General features: G+C 40.7%; 1 protein-coding gene across 8 annotated transcripts in view; it reads right to left on the bottom strand.

Annotated features, from left to right (window-relative positions):
- The window catches only part of smpd3 (sphingomyelin phosphodiesterase 3), a 295904-nt gene that overhangs the window by 70387 nt on the left and 198297 nt on the right, over positions 1-27220 (bottom strand). For all 8 annotated transcript variants that reach the window (XM_087996025.1, XM_043707230.2, XM_043707232.2 and 5 more), the window contains one exon: positions 2382-4009. In XM_087996025.1, the coding sequence (XP_087852151.1) occupies positions 2382-3722 (1341 nt within the window). In that variant the 5' untranslated portion in view covers positions 3723-4009. The remainder of the gene's footprint in view (positions 1-2381; positions 4010-27220) is intronic.

Raw genomic sequence — 27220 nt, forward strand, 5'->3', positions numbered from 1 at the left:
AGCGATTTATAAAGTTTTCACTTTTTTTTGGAAAAGTACATGTGACAACAAATTGCTATTCTATTCTAAATTTGAGAAGTCACATATAAAACAGATTGATCAAGTTCTGTGAAGTTATTTTCAATAAATCATTGCTTGCTATTTGAAGCAAGAGAAAGACAATAGATGAAAATGCTGAGTATTGATTAGTACTTTCAACACACAAGCTGTCTCTGTTGGCCTGACCCCTAACCCCCTATAATCCACATAAGGCCTTCTCAATTTTTCTGCTTCTGAAGTTTCCTGGCCATGTTGTAAAAATTCTACAGACCATCCTTAGTATAGCAGTGCTTTTATCTAAATAAACATTAGTCTTACAATTATGAAAACAACATTGCTTGTCCTTTCATTTTTCATGCTTGATAACTATATGCATCTGTAATTTGAAGGATTCCAAAGATTCATTGTTCAGTTTTAGTACATAAATTACACAAGGTATATTTCACAATCGAAACTGAAATTCTGGTAGCTATCTTTGTACTTCCTTTCTTTAATTGTAACTTTCTGTTTTTTTCACTCATACCTTAATGCTGTTTTTCAGCTGCTATGGTTAAACTTGAGGAAGGGCAGTTCTGCATCACTACTCTGTGAATTTTGTTGTTTAGAAGTTGATGATTGAATTAAAAATGTACTCATGTCTGCTATTTACTTTGTGTTTACAATGGTTTTTCATGTTCTTTGGATTTTATTTTCTTTTGCCGAAATACCTTGATGGCATCTGAACTTTGATAGAACATATTTGTTCAAGACAGATTATGTTTGACTAACTTGATTGTGTTTTTTGATGACATAACAATGCATTGATGAAGAAATAACAATGGATTGATGAGGCTATTCATGTGGTCTGTATGGACTTTCAAAATGGCCTCTGAATAACGTCTATCCAAGAAGTAAAGAGGCACTTTTAGCATGGATACAAAATTGGATAAAGGACAGAAATAAGATTGAATGGTTATATTCTAGACTGGAGGAAGATATACAATAGAATTCCCCAGGGGTCAGTAACAGGACTCAGAGCCTATCATGCTCTATATTAATGGCTTAGATTTAGATATACAAGACACAATTACAAAATTTGACAGAAGCTGTCCAACCACAAAAGTACAATCATATCAATAGAAATCTCATGTGGATGAGCAAAAGATTGAGTGCCCCAGCTGGATTAGCAAAAGTTCAGAAAGCTCAGCTACATAAACTAAGGAGTCTGCTCATCCCGTAGATGATAATTGAATGGATGTTCTACAGTAGCTATACTATAATTTGCTTATTACTCCTTATGAAGGGCTAATTTGATAAATCTTACTGTGCCCCTACACTATATTAACTCTTGGTTCTACAGACAAACTGAGCAATGGGTTTAGGACCTGATCTCTTGCCTCATTTGTTGTCTTGCTCGGTTGTTTCTAGCCTGTTTACTCTCGCTCAACTGTCAAGCTCTCTTTCAGTTAAATGTTGGGAGAACCAAAGCCATTGACTTTGGCCTCTATTACAAACCGCATTTCCAAGTAACCAACTCTATCGCTCGCCCTAGCAATTCTCATAGACTGAACCAGATTAGTTTCATGCTGTGTGAAATATTTGATCCCGAGATGAGCTTTCAAACATACTACACCATCTCTAAGGCTACCTATTTCCAATTCATTAACACCACAGGACTCCCACCTCTCAGAAGGTACTGAAACATTCATCCATTCCATTGTAGCTCTAAACTTTACTATTCCAACATAATCTTGACACGCCTCCCATATTCTACCTTTGGTAACTTTGAGGTCATTCCAAAATCTGCTGCCCAAGTCAGGCTCACCCAGCAATCCCATTTCACTGACCTACAAGAGGTCCTGGTCAACACAATTTTAAACTCTTAGCCTTGTCTTCAAATCTTTCTATGGCTTTGCCCTCTTTCTCTATAACTTACTCCAACCCCACAACACTGAGATATCTGCACTCATTTAATTCTGTTCTCTTCAGCATCCATAATTGTCATCTCTGCACTATTGGTGATCCCTGCATGCAGCTGTGTAGGCCCTAAGCTCTAGAATTCTTTTGCTAAATCTCTGAATTCACTAGCTCATTTCCCGTTTTTTAAGATTGTCTCTTAAAATCTATATCTTTGAGCAAGCTTTTGAAATTCTATCCTAAAACCTTCTTAGATGACTCAGTATCAAATTTTGTTTCATCATGCCTCTGTGAAGTGTCTTGATGTTTTATTACGTAAAGATGCTATATAAATGCAGATTGTTGTCAGTTATTCCTCCATGTGTCATCTTCCTCAGCATTAGTTTAGTTTTAACATTTCATTTTAATTTAAATAATAATAAACATTTTCAACAGTTGTGGCCTACCTTCACAAACAGGGCACCCTTGTCTGCCAGCGAATCATCTCCTTTCCCATTAGGATAACATTTAAATTCAACATCTAAAATTGGGTAACGGCTTGCAAAAAATAGCCCGCTGTTCAAAAACTTGAAGCTGCAGCAGCTGTGCCAAGCATACCTCCCCACATCATACAGTATGTATTGAAAGTAGGGGTTTAATTGTGCTTTCAACTTCTCTGCTGCTCGCTTGTCGAACACCTCCTGTAGGCAGAGGAAGTCCAGATTAGCAGGGAAGAAAGCTGAAAGCTCATGGTCAAATGTGTCACCCAGGTGCCTCCTTTTCTTCAGTGATGCTTTCTTCATGACTGAGGCTTTGTAGACAAATTTGTTATTGGTGGCACCACTGCTGTCCATTGCACCATCAGCGATCTTAAACTTGATCAGAGATTCTCTGGAAGTGGTGTTGCTATCTAAACTGACACCATCTCCTTCTCTATGTTTATGGTTGGAGTTTTGGAACTTCTCATCTTCAGTCTCAGCTTCTCCTAGCTGTTCTGAAGGTTCAGTTATGGTGACCTGCACACCAGAAATATCCACCTCCTTGTCAGGAAAGTGGACTGCCTCATCGCCAGCAACGCGAACAATGCAGGAATTGCTGTCTCCATCACTTTGTTCCTCTCCAGACTTGCAGTCCTTGCCCTCATCACTGTAGTTGCCAATGAAGTTGTCTCCTTTGTAGTCCATAGAGGAAGTTCGTTTGATGCCTACACTGTTTGCACGATTGGCATTATCTCCGCCATGAGGGCATGCCAGGCTGCTCCAACTTGCTGCACTTATGGATGTGTTGGTCGGGGAGTCAATGTAAATTTTGATTTGAGGTCGGCTGGCGCCATTTCGTATTCTTTTGCCAACCTCAGAGGATCTAATTTGGGTATTGGAGAGGTTGGTGAAGCGGGCCAAGGAATCGGGCAATAGACAAACGTTGGCCGTGGCAAAGCAGAAGCTTCTCCCACCTACTGCTTTCCAATAGCCAGGCCCTGTTGCTGTGCTGGCATCACAATTCTCCTCAAATCTTGAGTAAATGTACGGTCTACGAGCAGATTGGAGAGGGGCCCAGACCACAAAGCCTATCAATGCAAATGGCAGAGAAGCAATCAGTAATGCCAGGCAAATGGGAATGATAATTGCAAGACAGAGCACCCGCAGGTAACATGGATCATCTCCCCTTTGATGCTTCTCATAGGTCGTAGGCAGAAAGGAAACCAACAGTCGATCGGTCAACCAATAGCAGGGAAATATAAATGTCCAGGCTAGGGAATGGAGAGTTTGTAGGAAGGAGTTTGGAAAAGCGGATGTGTACAAAACCATGGCAACTGAATGATGGCTACAGTCTACAAACTCCTACATCATGCCACAGTCATTGTTGCATTAAGAAAGTTGACAGGTATCTCAGATGGCTCTAGGTTTAATCAATAAAAAGACAATTCCACCATTTTCTTATTAAGGAAAGTGAAGACGTATAAGGGATGTATTTAATGAAGACCTTCTCAAAAATTAGAGACTGTACTGGTCTGGTCTGGTCTGTGGAGATCAATTCAAATCCCATTGGAAATAGTTCAACTTAATTTTTCCGCAAAATGGCACCCGGAAATGACCTATAGGAAAAGCACAAAGAAAACTGTTATTGCTAGCATGAACTGGAATTTGCACTGTACTGACAAGAATGTACACTGCAGAGTCTGTAATTGATGCTATTTATTAAATATGTAAATTAACTGTTTAGATTAGATTAGATTAGATTAGATTATTTACAGTGTGGAAACAGGCCCTTCGGCCCAATAAGCCCACACTGACCCGCCGAAGCGCAACCCACCCATACCCCTACATTTACCTTTAACCTAACACTACGGGCACTTTAGCATGGCCAATTCACCTGACCCGCACATCTTTGTGACTGTGGGAGGAAACCGGAGCACCCGGAGGAAACCCACGCAGACACGGGGAGAATGTGCAAACTCCACACAGTCAGTCGCCTGTTGTTCAATTGCACAACAGATGCACTGAAAGCTTACTTTCCTATTCTCCAGAGGCCTGTAGAGAAGATGAGCTGTGTCTGCGCAGTCCTCCTGCAGTGAGTTCTAATATAACTTTTTAACAAATATCAATTTCTTAATACTATTCCATTTTTAGTATGCCATGGCAGAATTAAATAATTTCACATCATGCATATATCATTAGCAACAGGTGTAATCAACATCTTCTTTCTCCAAAAGCCAATCTCCATAGTATTACAGCTGTTCTCCTGACTTTTACAGGTCAAACAAATAAAATTACAGTCACTTTGGATCTTCCATAGCCATGTGAGATAGGAAAGCATCCACAATCAATAACCTTTTGAGCCAATGATCCCAGGTGGCACTTATTTTCCGATAACATGCTCACCAACACTCAGTCTGGGTTTAGCCATGAAAATCAGTGACATAATTCATTGCAACTTTGGCACAAACATCAACAGATGAGCTGAATCTTGAAGTTGAAATGAGAGACACTACTCCTGACAACAATGCTTGACCAAATGTGGCATTAAGGAACCCAAACAAAATTAAAGTAAATGGAAATTTATGGTTGTGGGGTGTGGGGAGGGGGAGTACTCTCCACTGGCTGCAGTCATAACTAGCATAAAGGAAGATGTTACAATTGTTTGAGACACATCATTTCAATCCTAGAATTTTGTTGCAGGAGTTCCTCAGGATTGTTTCCTTGGCACAACCATTTACAGCTGCTTCATCAATGACCTTTACTTCATCTTAACGTTAGTAGTAGAAAAGTTACTGATGGTTACATGTTATTTAGTTCCATTCACAACTCATCAAATGTAAAAGAAGCCAACGCCCAAAGACAGCAAGACTGCACAACATTCGGATTTGCATTGATAAGTGACAAGTAACCAATTTGTTTTGTAGAAGTGAATCCAAAGGTTTTACATATACGTTAAGGACAAAACAGTAACTAGGGAGAGAATAGAGCCCCTCAAAGATCAGCAAGGTGGCCTTTGTGTAGAGCCACAGGGGATGGGGGAGATACTAAAAAAGTATCTCAGCGTCAGTATTTACTGTGGAAAAGGACATGGAAGATATAGAATGTAGGGAAATAGATGGTGACATCTTGAAAAATGTCCCGTATTACAGAGGAGGAAGTGCTGGATGTCTTGAAACACATAAAAGTGGATAAATCCCCAGGATCTTATCAGGTGTACCCATGAACTCTGTGAAGCTAGGGAAGTGATTGCTGGGCCTCTTGCTGAGATATTTGTGTCATCAATAGTCACAGGTGAGGTGCCGGAAGACTGGAGGTTGGTAACGTGGTGCCACTGTTTAAGAAGGGTGGTAAGGACAAGCCATGGAACTATAGACCAGTGAGCCTGACGTCGGTGGTGGGCAAGTTGTTGGAGGGAGCCCTGAGGGACAGGATGTACATGTATTTGGAAAGGCAAGGACTGTTTAGGGATAGTCAACATGGCTTTGTGCGTGGGAAATCATATCTCACAAACTTGATTGACTTTTCTGAAGAAGTAACGAAGAGGATTGATGAGGGCAGAGCGGTAGATGTGATCTATATGGAATTCAGTAAGCCATTCGACAAGGTTCCTCATGGGAGACTGGTTAGCAAGGTTAGATCTCATGGAATACAGGCAGAACTAGCCATTTGGACACAGAACCGGCTCGAAGGTAGAAGACAGAGGGGTGGTGGTGGAGGATTGCTTTTCAGACTGGAGGCCTGTGACCAATGGTATGCCACAAGGATTGGTGCTGGATCCACTGCTTTTCGTCACATATATAAATGATTTGAATGTGAACATAGGGGGTATAGATAGCAAGTTTGCAGATGACAAAATTAGAGGTGTAGTGGATAGCGAAGAAGGTTACCTCAGAGTACAATGGCATCTTGATCAGATGAGCCAATGGGCTGAAGAGTGGCAGATGGAGTTTAATTTAGATAAAAGTTAGGTGCTGCATTTTGGAAAAGCAAGTCAAAGCAGGACTTATACACTTAATGGTAAGGTCCTAGGGAGTGTTGCTGAACAAAGAGACCTTGGAGTGCAGGTTCATAGTTCCTTGAAAGTAGAGTCGCAGGTAGATAGAATAATGAAGAAGGCTTTGGTATACTTTCCTTTATTGGTCAGAGCATTGAGTATTGGAGTTGGGAGGTCATGTTGCACCTGTCCAGTGGTTAGGCCACTTTTGGAATACTGCATGCAATTCTGATCTCCCTTCCTATCGGAAGGATGTTCTGCAACTTGAAAAAGTTCAGAAAAGATTTGCAAGGATGTTGTCAGGGTTGGAGGATTTGAGCTATAGGGAGAGACTTAATAGGCTGGGTCTGTTTTTCCTGGAGCATCGGAGACTGAGGGGTGACCTTATAGAGGTTGATGAAGTCATGAGGGGCATGAATAGGATAAATAGACAAGGTATTTTCCCTGGAGTGGGGGACTTCAGAACTAGAGGGCATAGGTTTAGGGTGAGGGGGGAAAGATATAAAAGGGGCATACTGGGCAACCTTTTCATACAGAGGGTGGTGCATGTATGGAATGAGCTGCCAGAGAAAGTGGTGAAGGCTGGTATAATTACAGCATTTAAAAGGCTGTGGGTATATGAATAGGAAGGGTTTAGAGGGGCATGGGCTAAGTGCTGGCAAATGAGACTAGATTAGGTTGGAATATCTGGTCAGCATGGAAGAGTTGGACCGAAGGGTCTGTTTCTGTGCTGTACATCTCTCTGACTCTATGACTCCACCTAGCCCACAATAACTGCCTACAATAAGACAGCATCTCCCCATGAAATTCAATGGCATTATTATCGCTGAAGCTACCATATCCACATCTTAGGGATTATCTTTGAGCAGAAACTGAACAGGACCCGCCATATAAATACATTGAAAACAAGTGAAGGTTAGAGGCTGGATATTCTGCGGTAAGGAACTTAACTTCTGATTTCCCCAAAACCTATGTGCAATCTACAAAGTATAATTTAAGCATGTGGTGGAATACTGTCCACTTGCCTGGATAAGTATCAGTTCAATAATACTCAAGTAGGTCAACAACATTTAGGACAAAGCAATTCATTTGATCGGCTTCCAATCGATTATCAGCATATGGTGACAGTAGTGTGTATCATTTATAAAATGCACTTAAGAATTTGCCAAGGCTCATTAACATCGTCTAAATCTCCCACTACCCTGATCCCTATCACTTAATAAAGCAAGGGCAGGAGATACAAGGGAACGCAAACCACAGCATGAATCTGTCCAAGACACACACCATCCTGACTTGGAAATATGTAACCATTCCTTCATTGTCACTGTCACTGACTCAACATCCTGGAAGTCCCTCACTAACAGCTCTGCGGATCCATCAGATGAAGTGCATTCATTCAGGAAGATGTCTTATGTGGCATTGGGAATGGGCAATAAATGCAAATTCTTAGAGAGGCACCAATATGCCATGAATGAACACAAAAATCAATAAGAAGTTCACTACCAACTACCATCAGAAACATGAGCATCAACCCCATAAATGGCACAGAGAACCTCATCTACTCACAACCAAATAGAATTGTAGAATGGCTGCAGTGCAGAAGGTGGATATTCTGTCTGCCATATCTGTGCCACGCTCTGTAAGAGCTATTCAGCTGGACCCATTTCACCTTTCTGTGTTCTGCAAATTTTGTCTCTTTCTATGTTTATCCAATTCACGTTTGAAAGTCATGACTGAATATGCCACCATCAAATTCACATGCAGTGCATTATATCTCCTAAGATTCACTCCATAAAATACTTTTTCTTTATGTCTTCTCTGGCTCTTTTGCCAATTGATTTAAATTCATCTTGGACTCTTTTGGTTCTTGACCCCCTACCAATGGGAATAGTTTCCCTGATCTACTACCTACTCTGTCAAGACCCCCATGATTTTGAACACCTCGATCAAATCATCTCCCAGAGCTATCTTCTCTAACTCTTACTTCACCAATCTTTTTCACAATTAGTGTCTTGTTCTCAGAACCATTGTCATAAATTTGCCATATTGTAGCAGTGTAATATGGCACTGTTATGCTCCACCATTAGTGTTCAGCACTGTAATACAGCGTTATTACATAAAATAATGCTCCTTTGTGCTGCAACTATTCTATGATCGTTACTGGGTGAGGTTCTCCTGTCACTGATGATGTTGATGTTCTTGTTTCTGATGTATAGATAATGAACATCCTGTAGTTCTTTGTATTCATTCATGGGATATGGGAATTGTTCTAAAAACCTGCATTTATTGCCAATACTCCTTGAGAAGATGATGCCAAGTTCTCTTGTCGAACCTGATGTGCTCCATTGTGTTGCATCTTGATATTCTCAAGCTTCTTGACTGTTGTTGGACCTACACACATCCAAGCAAGTCGAAAACTCTCTACTGTAATATATTATAATAATGCTGGAAAACAATACTACTATTTCACTACAATGTTTACCATTGGTGTGTCACACTATAATAAAGCATTACTTTATCAATGTACTGTATCAAATTTTATGACATAAAAGTTAACTGTACTCTTAAAAAGCTTGCTTCATTAAAGATATTAAAAACACAAGAAACATAAGCTTATATTTCAATACAAAACAGTAGCACAATATCATTAGTATAGCACTTTGTAATATGCCATCACTATTTAATTAGCAACTACAGTACTCCTATACTGCTAGTGTATTCATATAACATTTTGCATTGTTATTGCATTGCATTTCTTTCTCAGATTATTATATAGCATGCTTTCTTCTAGCAATTAGTTGGTGTACTGCAAACTTCTATCAAATAATAATAAGCCCATGTGACTTACAGTAAGTGCCAGTTTTTTAACAGTAAGTTTTTCAGATTGCTACCCTGATGGCTCACTGAGCTCTTCATTATTCCATGCCCTGAGGCCAAAGTTCAGACATGATTCTGTTATGAGATAGGTAGTCTGGCACTACTAACAAGTGTTGTGTGGCAAACGTACTATAGCTTCAAGTGCAGAGATCCAGTCAGCACTTATGTCTCAATCAAAATGAGTGAAAATACCTTTTCAGAAAAAAACAAGTGTCGGTATCAGAGTGGGTTTGAGGAGGGGATAAAATATTTGGATTTCTTTTACAAAGTATTAATGAGAAAAAGGATTTTTCAACAATAATTACATATGTTAGACTGAAGGAGAAGTGGTATTTTATTATTTAATCATTACCTGATGCAAACCTTCAAGTTTCTAGTGGAAACATGTGAGCTGTCTTGTTATCTGTACCAAGCCTACAGTTGTAGAGAAGATCATAATGTCAAATCTATCCACAGTCTCTTTCCTTCTGTAACTCAGAGATACGTTCTTTCTCTAAATTACGCTTTGTTCATTTATGCTGAACATGGGCTCCTGGCTTTGCTTCTAGATTTGAGTTATCACCATTCTCTTGAATCCTATGCATTTTTCACCAGTAAATTCAATTGTTGACAGGAAAGAAAACTGAGAGGGAAAGATTTTTTCTTTTTTGCAAACTGTTTTAATATTTCATCAATTAATCCAATTCCCTGCTTCCACACATCTCTTTTTTGGGAAAGTAAATCGTTCACAGGGGCCATTAATTCCATGCTTTGGTAACTCATTGTAATTTGTGATACTGTGATATTGGAAGGGAAAAACTCATCCCACAACCTAACCCTTACTGATACCACCAAAATATATCCTTCAATAAGACAGATAAAGCAGCAGCCTGATGCTATGTTGGGTCAGGGCTGGAGATGGATCTTAACGAACTGATGGGTAGAGATAGGGATAGTCAATGAACCATTACCAGGACGACCAAATGAACACATGTTTGTTGGTGAAATGGAAAACCACCATCTTCAAGACCAATAAAAAAACCTAACTGCTTAATATGCAGACTCACCTGCAGCAAGTATTAGAGCTAATTGAAGCAAGATACATAAATGCGAAATGACTGTTCTCTATAAATGCAAGCACATACAGTGTGATAAGGATTGTGTTTTGACAGCTGCACAGTTTGCAACAGCTTCATTAATAATTTTGTACTCTGGTTCTGAAATAACTGAATAGAGACCAATATCCCATCACCAAGTCACCCTTTATTTACTTGTGCAGTCGCCTGAACTGAAGAGATTCTCACCTCCTGGTTATATTAGTCAGCCAGGGTTTCCCAATCAATGACTTCATAGTCAACGAGGTCAACCCTGATTCCAATCACTATATCCCTCCCCCACTAGGTCCGGCGATTTAGGCCTGGTCTTTGCCCTGTCGCTTTCCCTGCAAAATATTTGCTCCAAGTCCAGTTCCTCTGATTCGGACTCTGACATGAGTGGTGTGTACCGAAACGTGGCAAGTCTCTTGTATCAGGAGTGTCGTGGGAGAGTTTCCTCTCTTCTTCTAATGGTAATAGTATCAAGATTGCATCCATCTCGGACTCTGAGGTTTGCTTGACACTAGACGGAGGAGGAGAACCTATGGTTTCTGACAGGCATTTTGGCTGCTCAGAGGGGCCAAGTACAATTTATTCCTATTCCACTTGAAAGGTAACAGCTTTCAGCTGATCCACACATTTGTTCGGAACTATATCACTTACCCAAACTTTGTAAGTGACAGGACCTGATCTCGTGCCAACATCGCCCTCAACCTTTGCAGGACTATTTCTATGGTTCCGGTACCATAAATTGTCCCCTGAATTAAATTGTCTCTTGCTTAGAGGCAGCCTATGGCCGGCATTGACGTTTCTGCTGCCATTTCAACTTCTCCCCCACGGATCTGAGAATATCAGGTTTAACCTGATGTTGAGTCTATGCGCAATCAGCAACTGTGCTGAAGCTATCCTATTGTTGCATGTGTGGTGGTTCTAAAATGGACCAGGAACCAGTAGAATTTGGCATCAATTGACACGGTGAGCTGCTTCTTTAAGCCGGCCTTCAACATTTTGACTGCTCTTTCCACCAGACCATTGGTGTTATCCTTACATACCGAATTCTATTTGACTTGAGGAAATATTTGGATTCCCTGCTGATAAATGACGTCCCATTATCCATGACTAATACTTCTGAGAGTCCATGTATTGCAAATATTTTGCTCCAAGCTTCTCAATCATCATCCCTGAGTTTGCTAAACAAACTTTATGCACATCCAACCACTTTAAATGGATGTCCACAATGACCAGAAACATTGAGCCCATGAAAGAACAAGCACAGACAACATGCAACCGAGTCCAGGAGTTTCCCGACCATTCCCACGAATGTGGGGGCATTGCTGGTGGCAATTTCTGTCCTTGTTAGTACTCTGGGCATTAGCTCACCAATGCAAGTATGTCAGCATTCAACCCCGGCCACCAGACATCACTTCTTGCTAGCATCTTCATCTTGGAAACCCCTGGATGACCCTGATTAGTTTAGCCAGCATCTGGTGGTGACCTTTACTTGCTATCCTCTATGGTGATCTGGTCTCACCGAGTCCAGAAAGATTTCAATTCGGGTTGCAATGGCCATTTCCCCTATTACCACCAGCTGTTTTAGTTGCACTAGGTCAGGATCCTGTTGTGTCCACAGTCAGATGTTGTCAGTGGTGATTGGAGAGTGTCCAGGAAATTTAAAATTAAAATGGACTCTTCCAGGGGAGGCACCACTGGTGGAGTGTCTGCCAGTGGGAGACAGCTCAAGGCATCCACATTAGCCACTTGGCTTCCTAGATGGTGTTGTAATTTGTATTTGAATATTCTGAGAATGAGGGCCTAATGCTGAATTCTATCGGAAGCTATGGATGCACTGCCTTGTCTTCCTTCGGTAGCTTTAGCAGGGATTTGTGATCTGTTACCATGACAAATTCCCATCCATAAAGGTACTGATGGAACTTTCTCAGACCAAAGCTGACCACCAAACCTTCCTTTTCTATCTGGGCATATCTGTGTTCTGCATCAGCTAAAGTCTGGGAAGCATATGCTGTCAGATGTTCCTCTTCATTGGGCCAACACTTATCTAGGGAGACATTGCATGTCAGCACTACCTCTCATTTTAGATGGTAGTGGGCCAACACCTTAGATGATGATAACTGTCTTTTCACTTCCCTAAAGACTACTTCTGGGCTACGTGACCATATCAAAGGCTGATCCTTTTTCATTAGCAGGTGTAAGAATGCCAAGATGGAGGCCAGGTTATGTATTAATTTTCTCTTGTAATTCACTAACCTATGGAAAGACCTAAGCTCTGGTTCAGACTTGGGTGCCTGGGCATCTTTGATTGCCCTCACTTCCTCTTCCAATGGGTGTTACCCAGTTTTGTTGTCTCTGTAAGCCAAGTTGGTCACTTTAGGTGCCTGGAACATGCATTTTTCTCTTCTAAGGTGTATGCCCACCTGGGAGAAACATTCAAGCACTATGTCCAAGTTCTCCAAGTGCTCTTTATTGGTCTTCCCTGTTATTAGTATGTCATCCAGATAAATTTTAACCTGGGGAAGCCCTTGTAAAATGTTTTCAATAGTCCGCTGGAAAAGGGTACAGGCTGACAACCCACCAAATGGCAGTCTTGTATGTTGATATAAACCCTTATGGGAATTAATTTTAGCGTATCTCTGGGACTCCTCGTCTAGTTGCAATTGCAAACAAGTATGGCTCATGTCCAGCTTTGTATACAATAAGGCCCCATCCAACTTTGTGTACAAGTCCTCTTTGCGAGGCATTGGGTATTTATCCAGCTTTGAGAAGCATTTTACAGTTTGCTTAAAATCCCCACAAAGGTGAACTGAGCCAAGAGGCTTCACAATCAGTACAACTGGAGCTGCCCATTCTGCTAACTGCACTGGTTTGATGATTCCTTCACTGTCCAGCCTCCTGATTTCCACCTCAACCTTTGCCTGCAAGACAAATGGCAACAGATGGGCCTTGCAAAATCTCAGAATTGCTTCCTGGTCAACATGTAAAGTGGCTTTGGCCCCTTCGACACACAAGCCCTTTCTGAAGTACTCTTAGGTATTTCACTACGACTTCACTGAGAAAGCCATTTTCTAATCGAAGAATGTTGAGCCAATCCAGGTGAGTCTTTCTCAACCAATTCCGCCTCGATAGGCTTGGGCCCGAGCCTTTTACTACCATCAGTGGTAACTGCACCAACTGCTTCTCACAGGAGACTGGAACCGAAGTCATATACTTGATCTGCAACGATTCTCCAGTAAATGTTCTCAGTCTGGCTGAGCTCTTGTGCAAACTTAAAGGTGGGAGTCCAGAGCAAATCTTGTTAAAGACCAATTCTGCAACCACCGAGACAGCTGTGTCAGTATCGACCCCCATAGGAACAGGATGAACATTTAACCAAACATTCATTTTAATTGGTTCCAATTTGGATGTCACTAAACAATTTAATTGTTCCAATTCATGTGTAGGGGGACTTTCCTATGAGTTTTCTTACTCGATTCAGGTCTTGTAGAACTCCTTTGCTGTGTCAAGTCCACACACCGGCAGCAACTATAATGGTTTGCTGGCCCTGATCCTGAGAACTTTTTAGCCACTTGGCCAAGGCTCAGCTTTGTTGTGGGGTTCTGTGTGGGCTGGCCTAGGGTCCTTCTGTTCAGGATATACCCTGTGTGAGGCTCTGTGATTGCCTACACTTAAGTGGTGTTCCCCAAATTCAGTCAGAGAGGTGAGGGACTCCACTTCCATTGGGATGCCCTACAGTTCCCATGCTCCATTTGCTGCATTTTCTAATGACAACGCCAGTTGTAATGCCTGTTTGAAATCCAGTTGAGCTTCAGCCAGTAGGCACTTCTGCATGGCTATGTCATTAATCCCACATATCAAACAGTCTCTCAGCTTCTCATTCAGTGGTAATCCAAAATCACTTGCCTCTGCCATCATCTCAACCCCATCAAAAATCCTGATACGACCGCTCCGGTTCCCTAAGAGCCGAATGAAACCAATTAGAATTGGAGGAGGTTTGGGGTCGTAATATTCCTTAACAGCTCTGTCAACTCTTGGAAGGTTTTTGTGTCTGTGCCTCTGGAAAAGGTAAGCTCCATATAACTGAGAATGCTGTGGGTCCTCAAGCAGTCAGAACAATTGCTCATTGCTTTTCATCTGCCCCAATGTCTTTTGCCCAGAAAAAAATATTGCATTCTTTCCACATACTGGGCCCAGTCTTTGACAAGGATCAAATGAGTCAAGCTACCCAAATAAGGGCATGATGCCAGAAATGATTTACCCCAACTCTAAGATGACTGTAGCAAATTAATGTTCTTCAAGTACGTCCTGTTTTCTCTCATTGCCACTGAAATAGCCACACAGAAGACGGTATCCCGTCACCAGGTCATCCTTTATTTACTCGTGCGCCGTACATTAGTTGTGGCCAGCCAGCTCGGAGTCAGCTGCCTGAACTGAGGAGATTCTCATCCTGGTTACAGAACAACCTCTATTATCCGAACAAGACAGGCGGGGAGTATTTTGTTTGGATAACTGATTGTTCAGATAACTGATCTGATCATAAACAAAGGAAGCCATACTAAACACAATTACGTTAAAAAAATTGTTTACAGGTTTTTATTTCATTCAAATGATAAAATGTGCACAAACACTGGATATTGCTTAAAAATACATGATATTTTACAAATAAAATCACTTTTTGGCTCGAGTTGGACTGAAGTCTGTGAAATATTTTGCTGACATTTTCTTTGGTTCTATCTTGGTCCTTGACAGCAGCCACCATCTTACTGTTCAGTATCATCCTGCTGTCCAGACTAACCAAGTGTTGTCCCTCCCTCCTCAGTGACTGCCGAGCCATTAGAGAGAGACAGAGCACAAAATACAGCGGAACACATGAGAGAGGCAAGATTTTTTCACTGATTTCAGTTTCTGTCCTCTTACCAATTTTTTAAGGGGGTATTGTTTTCCTCATGTTTCCTCCCGTCAATTTTCCTCCTGTTTATTTTCGCGCGTGCTAACTCACTACAATTTGCTCTCCCTCATCAAAAAAAAGTTACATTAAATTTTTTTGTCAGCTGAAAGATATTGAACTACTTTTTGTTTGGACAAAAAGAGTCGTCAAGGGATAATTGGAGGAAAAAGCAACGGAAACGAAAAGTGCAAGTGCATTTTTGACTTAACTCTTCGGAGAATGAGCTGAGGAAAAATGTTGTTGGGTTTGCAAAATAGAGCGAGTCAATGTTGAGAGGGAATCTTGCTGTTAGAGCGCACAGCTTGAACTTGCACATATGTTGTCCTTGTGTGTTCACAGTCACAAACCTTTGTCCTCAGGAGAATAAGTATCGGAGAGCCTTTTTATCAAAAGTGTAAGACTCAACTCTAACGTCACATTTCGAGTACATATTTGAAGTTAATTATTTATTAAAGTTTACTTGCTTCTGTATTCCAGTTAAAATTTACAAAATGTTGCATTAAGTGAATGAGGAATAGAATTTTCCTACTTCAGGTGAAATGCATGTACAGGGACCTTGAAATCTTGTTCGGATAATCCAAAATTTGGATAATTGATGTTCGGATAACCGAGGTTGTTCATATATCAATCAGCCAGGGCTTTCCTCATTGGTCCTGGTTAACAACTTCAATCAATGACCTCAAAGTCAATGAGATCAACCTGGTTCCAATGACTACAGATTCATTACTGCAATATTTATATTGCCATCTTTCACTGATTCCAAAACTTATTTCAGTCACACATATTTCCTCCAAGCAAAGAGAGTGGTTCTCTCTTTCTCTCTCAAACAATGACAGCAGTACAGATCTCTCCAACTTTACAACCCTTCCAAAATCTGTGTTCCTCCAATTTGTGTAGAGATAAATTCTTACTGCATAATACACTAATCAAACGTAGCGTATGTCATACAGGAAATGGTGCAATATATCACATGATCTTGCTGTCTTTCTCATATACAAAACCACATGGTAAGATGTAGCCCACAGTTCCAGTAAAGCTACAATTTTCTTTACTTCAGCTGACTGTAAATATTCTGTATTAGTCAACAAACAAAGCAATAAAGTAATTATTTTTAATTAAACTGTTCAGGCATATTATCTTTAACCCCCAGGTCAGATAGGACTTGAACCCAGACTTTCTGGCTCAGAGCTGTAGACACTACCACTGTGCCACAAGATCCACTACCAAGACTACCTATGATGGCAGTGAGGAAAGGACAATTATAAATTCTCTACCATTACTATCTTAACAAGTGGACATCTATAAGATTTACCAGACGTTGAACTAGGTTAGGCCTTACTGCAAAGGAAAGCAATGAGTAGATCAACATGTTATTTTATTTGATGAGTGGCTGCACAGATGATATCCTAGTTTGGTAGGGTAAATATCTTTGAGGAGAAAGTGAGGTCTGCAGATGCTGGAGATCAGAGATGGACATTTCCATCTCAGGGTAAATGTCTTGTACAAGGAAGTAATTAAAGCACTTGACATCTACTTCAATCTGAAAAATAATAGTATTGTTAAACGTTAACAAGCCTCCCCAGTGCCAAGGTGAAACTGTTGATGTATTTATGAATGACTCACAGAGAACTGGATATGGCAGTTTGAAAGATTAACTAGTCAGAGACAGAAATATTGTTGGACTGTTGGTCAAAGCCTTGTCTGACCACCTGCAGTCGAGAGATGATCTAAATTTAATGAAGGCAATTAACTGAACAAACAAACTGAGATCCGAAAACAAAATTGATTGGTGATTCGAGCTGATGGGTGGATCCCTACGTGGCAAAAGTGAGGACTGCAGATACTGGAAACCAGAGTTTAGATTAGAGTGGTGCTGGAGGCTTCCAGCTTCTATTCCTGATGAAGGGCTTTTGCCCGAAACATCAATTTTCCTGCTCCTCGGATGCTGCCTGACTTGCTGTGCTTTTCCAAGACCACTCTAATCTAAAAACAGATGGCTCCCTACCGCAAACGCAGCTGATTCATTAGAATATGATCAATTTAAAAACAGAGAAGCAGCCATGAAAAAGCAAGAGAGACAGGAAGAATGTTCATCTCTCGCCCCAATTAACAATGTTTGGTATGGTGGGGAAAAAAATCATTGGGCAGAAAATACCTTCCAGAAAGGCTGGATGCCATTTATGCTGAAAGAAGGGTCAAGTTCAGGCTGCAATCCATAGCAAGAAGCCTGTAGTCAAAACATACAAAGAGAAAGACTTTGACAAGTGGCAAGATCCATGAAGGAAATGATACCCGTGATATTGAAAAGACTTTCCTTGGAGTCATCCAGGAACCAACTGGAAGCTGCTGAAGCGCTGACATCCTAGATGAAGAAAACAAATCTCTTTTTTTAAAGCCAGACACAGATACAGTACATTTACTCTTTCCAATGCTGATTATGGTTGGAGAAAATTTCTCTTCAGTCATTATGTGCTAAAATCAAAATGTGTCTGGAGGTTTAGAACTCAAGGTCATCAGACAACCAAATGCAACCTTCTAATATCATGAGAGAAAAGTCACTAAAACATCATATAAAATATAGTACTGGAGTTGTTCAGTCTTAAGCTGGAAAGACTGTATGGACTTGCATCTAATTTGCAATGTGGAAGAACTAGAAAGCTGAGAAAATCAATCTAAAAATTTCAGAGCTGAATTTCCACAAATATTTTAGAAAAACTGAACACAGCATGTAAGAATTCTAGAAACATAGTCAAAGTCAGTGTGTCTCTTTAAACTGAGAAAACTCTTGGCAAAGGGAAAAGAAGGAAATTGAATATAAAAAGGGTTATTTCCCCAGTGACAGCAACAACATGCAACTGCTTAGGTGTGATCCTTGTACTGAAGACTCATAATATATCACGATTTGCATAGCTCTTACACAGCTTAATAAAAGTGTTAAACACAAAGTTCACCCCATAACATTTGTGGACGACAACTTAGCTATAAAATTTAATTGGAGAAGAGTTCAATTTTCAAACCACGAGATGCAAATAGTGGTTTTTGGCAACTACCTCTCAATGGGAAGTTTAAGTTGCTTACTGTAGTCTGCCATGTTCTCAGAACTTTGCATCATCCTTTGTCTGACAAGTTGCTTATTATCTTCATTACACCATTTGGGAAATTTTGCTTCAACAGATTGTCCTTCAGCATCACATCAGCAGCAGAAACCTTCCAGAGGGCAAGTCAAGCTCCAGAAGCACTGGACGGAGTTATATGTTGCATGGATTAGTTTATTGATGATGTCCTCATCCATGAATCAATTCATACAGAGCTTGACACTTGAGTATGAATTGTGCTGATGAAGGACTTTTGCCTAAAATGTTGATTTTCCTGCTCCTCAGATACTGCCTGACCTGCTGTGCTTTTTCAGCACCACTCTAATCTTGACTCTAATCTCCAGCATCTGCTGTTCCCACTTTCACCTATGAACTGTACTGCCGCATTTATGGAAAGCAGGACTTACATCCAACAACAATGTGAATTCTTGCAGCAGAATGTCAATTTCTTTGGGTATTTTGTGGACACATCAGGTGTCAGAGTTACTCCAAGAAGACATTGGTAATTCCAAGGAGCTTCCAGTTCTTTGGAACATAAAAGAATCATTGATGTAGGGAACCAAGTACGGAGTTCTATATCACTTGTGAGAGGGACAATATAGTCATAGAAATCAGAGAGAAGGTCTGTGATACATTTAAAGAAATTAGCACAGAGAAGAGGTTCTAAGTGTTCTCGCAGGCTTAAGAGTACTTAGATCTATAAGGTCAGAAGGTCAGTTGTTGAAGTGAGGCAAAGGAGGAAATAGTAGTGGCACTTGTGAAAATTTTCAATTCCTCCTATGGCCACAGGAGAGGTGCAGTAGAACTGGAGAATAGCAAATGCGGTACCATTATCCAAGAAGGGAGCAAGGGATATACCAGGAAACTACAGTCTGGTGAGGAACCTTACTTACTGACTTCCCAAAGCCTGTCCACCATCTACAAGACACAAGTCAGGCGTTTGTTGGAATACTCCCTACTTGCCTGGATGACTTCAGCTTCAACAACACTCGAGAAGCTTGACACCATCCAGGACAAAGCAGCTCGCTTGGTTAGCACTACATCAACAAGCATCCACTCTCTCCACCACTGATGCTCAGTAGCAGCAGTGTGTACTATTTACAAGATGCATTGCAGAAATTCACCAAAGATCCTCAGCCAGTTCCTTTCAAACCCATGACCACTTCCATTTAGAAGGACAAGGGCAGCAGCTACTTGGGGACACCACCACCTGCAAGTTCCTCTTCAATCCACTCACCATCCTGACTTGGAAACTCTGCCATTTCTTCATTGTTGCTGGATCAAAATCATGGAATTCCTTCCGTTATGACATTGTGGGTCTACCTATAGCTCACAGCCTGCAATGGTTCAAGAAGGCAGCTCACCACCACCCTGTCAAAGCTATCTAGGGACAGGCAAAGCCAACTAGTGACAGGCAATGAATGCTGGCCTGTCAGCAATGTCAATGTGTCCCACAAATAAACAAAAAGATTGAATTTAAAAAGAAACATTCACAGGATGAGGTCATCACTAATTAGGCCATCATTTATTGCCCATTCCTAATTGTCCAGAGGGCAGTTAAGGGTCAATCACATTGCATGGATCCAGAGTCATATGTCAGTAAGGATGGCAGTTTCCTTCCGTAAAGGACATTAATGAACCAGATGGGTTTTTCCAACAATTGACAATGAGTTCATGGACATCCTTAGATTCTTTAATTCTAGATACTTATTGAATTCAATTCAATTGAATTCTACCATGGCAGGATTTGAACCTGGGTCTTCAGAGCATTACTTGTGTCTCTGGATTAACAATCCAGCAATAATACCACTGGTCCATTGCCACCCATAAATGTTCTAGATGTTTCCCTCTACCAAAGTTAAACTGACTGGTATATAATTGCTGAACTAATTTTTACATCATGGGATTTTTTTACTCCATTATTTTTATAAACAAGTACTTCCCATTGTAAAACTGATGAGACAAATAATCCAGTGCATTTTTCTGCTTTACTGACTGTAAATCATAAGTCAAAAAAATTAACAAAATGCATTGTGCTCAAAGCAGAAGATCCAAGAATAAATTGAGGAATAGGATTTTGATCATTGGCAAATGCATATTTATCATTAAAGCTATATCAAGTCAATTGCAGTTCATTTTCCTGTTACTGTACTGTGGACAGGAGTGTGGTTGGTGAAAGTGGGGTTTGTGTGAAAGAGGATTGAGCCTACATTCACATTCAACCAATTGGTCTGATATTGGAATCAAGTCAAAATTCAGTTTCAGACCTATCTGTTATACTTCCAACCAAATACCATGGATCTCCTCATTAAAATATATCACAAGGAAAGTGAAATGTCACAGATATGATCTGACCCACAGAGCACACATTTTTTAACAACACCATGCAAGACCATTGAGATTCTGTTGTTGTGGTGAAGTTAAAATTCATATTTATACATTGATGAGCATTTCCATAAATCAATCCCTTTTCCAGATTTACAGAAGTTGTGTCCGAAAGTCCAGAGAGCTGGTGTCTTTATTCATTCTAGAGATTAATTCACAATCAATCTACTTTGAAAGAAGCCTTTTTGGAATTCAAGGCTTTAAACATTTAATTGGATGTCACCATGAAACTATACTCTTAATTTATTCACTGACAAAAGTTTGCCAACTCTACTTTATTTTAATTAATGATTCAATATTAGGCATTATATACATTACTGTACTGTATATAATCATTAATAATATTATTGGTTTGATTTAAAATTGCTGATAAAGAAACATACACTAGGAATGCAGCATTTTAGATTTCAAGTGCTGTCAATCTTAGCTTTAACATGTCACTGATCAGCTCTGCCATCATACAGTGTACCTGCTGAGTTGTAAGCAAATGCAGCTCAGCAGATAATATCCCTGGTTTCCAGATTATCCTCAATTCATAATATCAGCTTTATTTGCAACATCACTGAACCAACCACTGTCTGCAGGAATAGCCATGCAATGAAGAAAGGGTTCAACATTGTTAATCCTTAAAAGATTAAAGTGGAATTGATGCTCTGGGAGCTCAGCTTGCAACAACTTGTGGTCGCACATTAGTTATGGCAGCCTTTATATTACAGCTTAGCATTGAAGACATGCAAAATTTCTCCTTCATAGCTGTATAAATCTGGAGGGAGGGACAACCTGTCCAGGGAGAAGCTGTGTGGGAAAGAGGACTCATCTCGTAGGTTTGATGTTGCATGGAGATGCAAATCCAATCAAACAACAACCAAATATCTCTGTTAACATTGTAAAACATTCAAAGGCACTTCAACAGGACCATGATCAGGTAAATTTTGATACCAACTTACATTAGGAGGTAACAAGATAGACATTTTTTTAATATTCAATTGTGAGATGTGGATGTAGCTGGCTGGGCCAGCAATAATTATCCATTCCTAGTTGTGCTTGAGGTGGTGAGCTAACTTCTTGAACCACTGCAGTCCACCTGCTGTGTGTCCACAATGTCATTTTGACCCATCGATAGTGAAGGAATGGCAATATATTTCCAAATCAGAATGATGTGGTTTGGAGGGGAACTTGCAGGTGATAGTGCTCCCATGTATTTGCTGCCCTTGTCCTTCTAAATGGAAGTGGCCATGGATTTGGAAGGTGCTGTCTGAGAATCTTTGGTGACTTTCTGCAGTGCATCTTGTACATATTAGACACTGCTGTTCCGAAGCATCGGTGGTGGAAAGAGTGGATACTTTTAGATGTGGTGCCAATCAAGTGAGCTGCTTTGTCCTGGATGGTGTCAAGCTTCTTGTGTGTTATCATTGATGTAGGTCTTAAAGACCACCCCAAAATGCAGTGGTAGAGAGATGGGAGGTTTATGGGGAGAACTTGTGAGCTCACAGCTGCAGAAAAGGAGTTTGTTGAGGAGGGTTTGTCTACTGAGTCAGTATGTGGAAGTCGTAACAGGAAAGGACCAGTCACTTTATTGGGTTTTTTCTATAGATCCCCCAAGAGCAGCAGAGAGATAGAAGAACGGATTAGACAGCAGATCTTGGAAACGTGTAGATGTAAAAGAGTTGTTGTTATGTGTGACTTCAACTTCCCAATATTGATTGGAAACTCCTTGGTGCAGATGGTCTGGATGGAACTGTTTTTGTTAGGTGTGGCCAGGAAGGATTTCTGACTCAATATGTAGATAGGCCAACTCCAAAAAAAATGTGCAGGTTAGGTGAATTGGCCATGCTAAATTGCCCGTAGTGTTAAGTGAAGGAGTAAATGTAGGGGAATGGGTCTGGGTGGGTTGCTCTTCGGAGGGTCGGTATGGACTTGTTGGGCCGAAAGGCCTGTTCCCACAGTAAGTAATCTAACCTAATCTAAACTAAGGGGGGGAGGCATATTGGATTTGGTGCTAGGCAACAAGCCAGGCCAGGTATCAGATCTCTCAGTGAGAGAACATTTCAGTGACAGAGACCATAACAATCTCACTTTTACCATAGCCATGGAGCAGTATAGGAACAGACAGAATGGGAAGGTATTTAATTGGGGGAGGGGAAATTATACTGCTATCGGACAGGAACTGTGGAGTAAAAACTGGGAACAATTGTTCTATGGGAAATGCACAACAGAAATGTGGAGGCTTTTTCAGGAGCACTTGCTGCAAGTGTTGGACAACTTTGTCCCACTGAGACAGGCAAGGAATGGTAAGGTGAAGGAGGCATGGATGAGAAGAGCAGAGGAGTTTCTCATCAAAAGAAAGAAAGAAGCTTACTTAAGGTTGAGGAAGCAAGGATTTGGCACAGCTTTAAAGGATCACAGGGTGGCTAGGAAAGAACTCAAAAATGCACAAAGGAGAGCTAGGAGGGGGTGCAAAAAGCCTTGGTGAGAAGGATTAGGGAAAACCCAAAGGTGTTCTACACATACGTGAGGAATAAGAGAATGATCAGAGAGAAGGTAAAGTCGATCAGGGATAGTGGAGGGAACTTGTGTCTGGAGTCTGAAGAGGTAGGGGAGGCCATAGATGAGTTTTTGCTTCAGTATTCACTAGAGAGAGGGACCTTGGTGATAGTGAGATCACCATGGACCAGGTTAATAGGCTTGAACAGATTGATATTAGGGAAATGGATGTGCTGGAAATTCTGGGAACCATCAAGATAGGTAAGAGCCCAAGGGTGAACCAGATGTATCCAAGGTTACTACAGGAAGTGGGCAATGAGATTGCTGCATCTCTGGTGATGATCTTTGCATCCTCACTCTCCACGAGAGTAGTACCAGATGATTGGAGGGAGGCGAATGTTGTTCCTCTGTTCAAGAAAGGGAAATCCCTTGGAATTATAGACCAATCAGTCTTACATCTGTGGTAAGCAAGGTACTGGAAAGGATTCTGTGAGATAGAATTTATGACTATTCGGAAAAACATAAATTGATAAAAGATAGTCAGCATGGCATTGTGAGGGGCAGGTCATGCCTCACAAGCCTTAATGAGTTCTTTGAGGATGTGACAAGACAAGTTGATGAAGATCGACCAGTGGGTGTGGTGTATATGGATTTCAGTAAGGCATTTGCCAGGGTTCCCCATGGTAGGCTTTTTCAGAAAGTTAGGAGGAATGCAATACAGGGAAATTTGGCTGCCTGGATACAGAATTGGCTCACTAAAAGAAGACAGCGAATGATAGTGGATGGAAAGTATTCCACCTGCAGGTCAATGACCAATGGTATCCTGCAGGGATCTGTTTTTGGGCCTCTCTTCTTTGTAGTTTTTATAAATTACTTAGATGAAGAAGTGGAAGAGTGGGTTAGTAAGTTGGCTAATGACACAAAGGTCGGTGGTGTTGTTGTGTTGAAGGCTTTTGCAGGCTACATCAAGACATTGACAGGATGCAGAGCTGGGCTGAGAAGTGGAAGATGGAGTTTAACCTGAATAAGTGTGAAGTGTTTAATCTTGGAAGGTCGCATCTGAATGCTGAATACAGGATTAAAGACAGGATTCTTGGGAGTGTGGAGGAACAGAGGGATCTTGGGGTCCACATACATTGATCCCTCAAAGGTGCCACCCACGTTGATAGGATTGCTAAGAAGGCATATGGTGTTGTGGCTTTCATTAACAGGGGGATTAAGTTTAAGAACCCCGATGTTTTGCTGAAGCTCTCTAAAACCCTAGTTAAACCACACTTGAAATATTATGTCTAGTTCTGGTTGCCTCAGGAAGGATGTAGATGTTTCAGAGAGGGTGCAGAGGAGATTTACCAGGATGCTGCCTGGATTGGAGGGCTTGTCTTATGAAGAGAGGTTGAGTGAGCTCGGGCTTTTTACATTGGAGAGAAGAAGGAAGAGACGTGACTTGATAGAGGTATACAAGATAATGAGAGGCATAGATAGAGTAGATAGCCAGAGACTTTTCCCCAGGGCAGAAATGGCTGTCACAAGGGGTCATAATTTTAAGGTGATTGGAGGACAGTTTAGGGGAGATGTCAGAGGTAGGTTCTTTATGCAGAGAGAGTGGTGGAGGGGTGAAATGCACTGCCAGTGGTGGTAGCAGAGTCAGAGACATTAGGGACATTTAAGCGACTGCTAGACAAGCACTTGGTCAGCAGTAAATTGAGAGGTGTGCCGGTTAGGTTGGTCTTAGATTAAGATAATTGTTCAGCGCAACATCGTGGGATGAAGGGCCTGTACTGAGCTGAACTGTTCTATGTTCTATGTTATCACCCTGACAACTGCAAACACAGCCACTAATGGTGCAGCAACGGAAATAGGGAATGTGCATGATGTTCAATTAGTGAAGTTCAGAGATCTCAAAGGATTGTTGGGCTAGAGGAAGTCACATAATAAAGACAAAACTAAAGAGGAATTTGAAAGCAAGGATGATAACTTTAAAATTTAATTGGAATTTTGAAATTGAAGCATGATCTATGGATTGCCCAATCTCTCAGCAGGCCACTTTTTCAACCCATCTGTGGCTAAATTAAGTATTAAGCACTATTTTCACAAACATTTAATTTTGAACAATTTGGATAAAGAGTCCTGCTTCTCTCCGGGGGAAGAGAATAACAGTTAAAACCCTTAATGGGTTTTTTGAAGCTCAGTTGTATGAAGACTCAAGGAAGAGGCTATCAGACCCTTGTGACTGGGAATTGAAACCACAATTTGATTAGAACCAATAGAGGTGATAGAGAAGAGAATTCTCTCAGGTGTGAACACCTTTAGGGAGCACATTTGGGATTAATGGGATTATTTGTAATCTAGCAGCATCTGTGGAGAGAGAAACAGAGTTAATGTTTTGATCCTGATATGACTGTTCTTCAGCACTCCCACAGAATTTATTTTAGTGATGTTAATTGAAGGATAGTATTGGCCAAGGCATCAGGGAAAACTTGAAATAAAAGCAGGAAGTGCTGGAGAAACTCAGCAATCTGACAGCATAATTCCAAAGAAGAGTGATATTTTACTCCAAATGTTAACTCTGTTTCTCTCTTCATGTATGTTATCAAGCCTGCCTAGTTCCTCCAAGACTTTCTGTTTCTAGTTCAGATTTCCAGCTTTCAATATATTTTGCTTTTATAGGGAAAATATATCCTGTTCTTTAAATAGTCACAAGGAATCATTAACATTAATCTGAGAGGGCAGACTGGCTTCAAATGAGACCACATTAAACTTATTGCTGCACTAGAGCTTGGACCCACTGTTGGGAATACACATTTTTATTTATGGAACAGAGGAACTTGAATATGAAACAGTTTGGAAATTCCAGATTATGAGAGTTGTGCTGAGCATCACTGATAGGAACATCAAAATTTGAAGAGCACTGTGGTTCACCTTCTGTTTACAAAGAGTCAACTGATTTTGTGTTAATCAAATCTTTTAAAGAGGAATAAAAGATGGGTTTTATTATTTTAATTGCAAAACAAACTGTGCTGGAAGTCTCCGAGCAACAGCTCTGAACAAAAGATGCTGTTTCAATACACACTTAGGGTGTCAATTAAAGGGAAACCGCCCCTCAAAAGGCCTGCAGCAAAAAAAATAAATTCTCTCTCTTGTTAAAGAAGCAATCTTCCAGGACAAGCTACACAGTAGTTTCTCAGCAAAGTACCTTCTTGAAACCTGAGAAATCTGCAGAGATCAGTAACTTTATTCTCCTTTTAAACTCTGAAAGCTGACTGCTACTTCTATTCAAAGACCCAAATCTAACTGACTTTCCATCTGAACTGAAGTCTGATTTGAAGATCCTCTCCAATTCTACAGCTGTCAGCCTTGAGATTCCACTGTCAAGAAATTGACTAGACCATGAGATATCTTCCCTTTTTTTAATCCTATGAGCTCAGACCCTTGGCCCCACCAGGGCATTTTCCCATTTACCTTTTTTCTAAAAACATATCATCTGTACAGAGTTGCCTTGTCTGTCATTTGATTATGTGTGCTTGGTTTAAGGGGATATAGCTAAACTCCACATGGTATCTCAGTTATTAGCCAGGTTTTCCAATTATTGTAAAAATAGTTGCTTATAATTTACACTTTGGTCTAGTTCATAGAGTAGTGGGACGAGATTTACAACACACTACTCCAGTTTGAGTCATAATGTGAGTACTACAACTGAACTAAAACAGACACTGAGAATGATCATTTACATGTGGGGATAAAGAGAGATGAAAATATGAGAAAATCTGTTATAGAACTAAGTTTTTTGTTTGAAATTTATTTGTCAATCACTTTGCTCTGTGTTTTCATTTCCAAGGATGGGTGCAGAATTGGGAAATCCAAGGGAATAGTTCACTACACTCAGGAAAAGGTGCCCCAAATGGCAGGATCTCCATTTCAGGTTGGGGGTACAGAATGGAGTTTGGCCCGTCACCCCGGAT

This window comes from Chiloscyllium plagiosum, unplaced genomic scaffold (genome assembly GCF_037043375.1).
Source record: "Chiloscyllium plagiosum isolate Xiang-an unplaced genomic scaffold, Cpla_swu_hap1 HiC_scaffold_17, whole genome shotgun sequence".
In the NCBI taxonomy this organism is placed as follows: Eukaryota; Metazoa; Chordata; class Chondrichthyes; order Orectolobiformes; family Hemiscylliidae; genus Chiloscyllium; species Chiloscyllium plagiosum.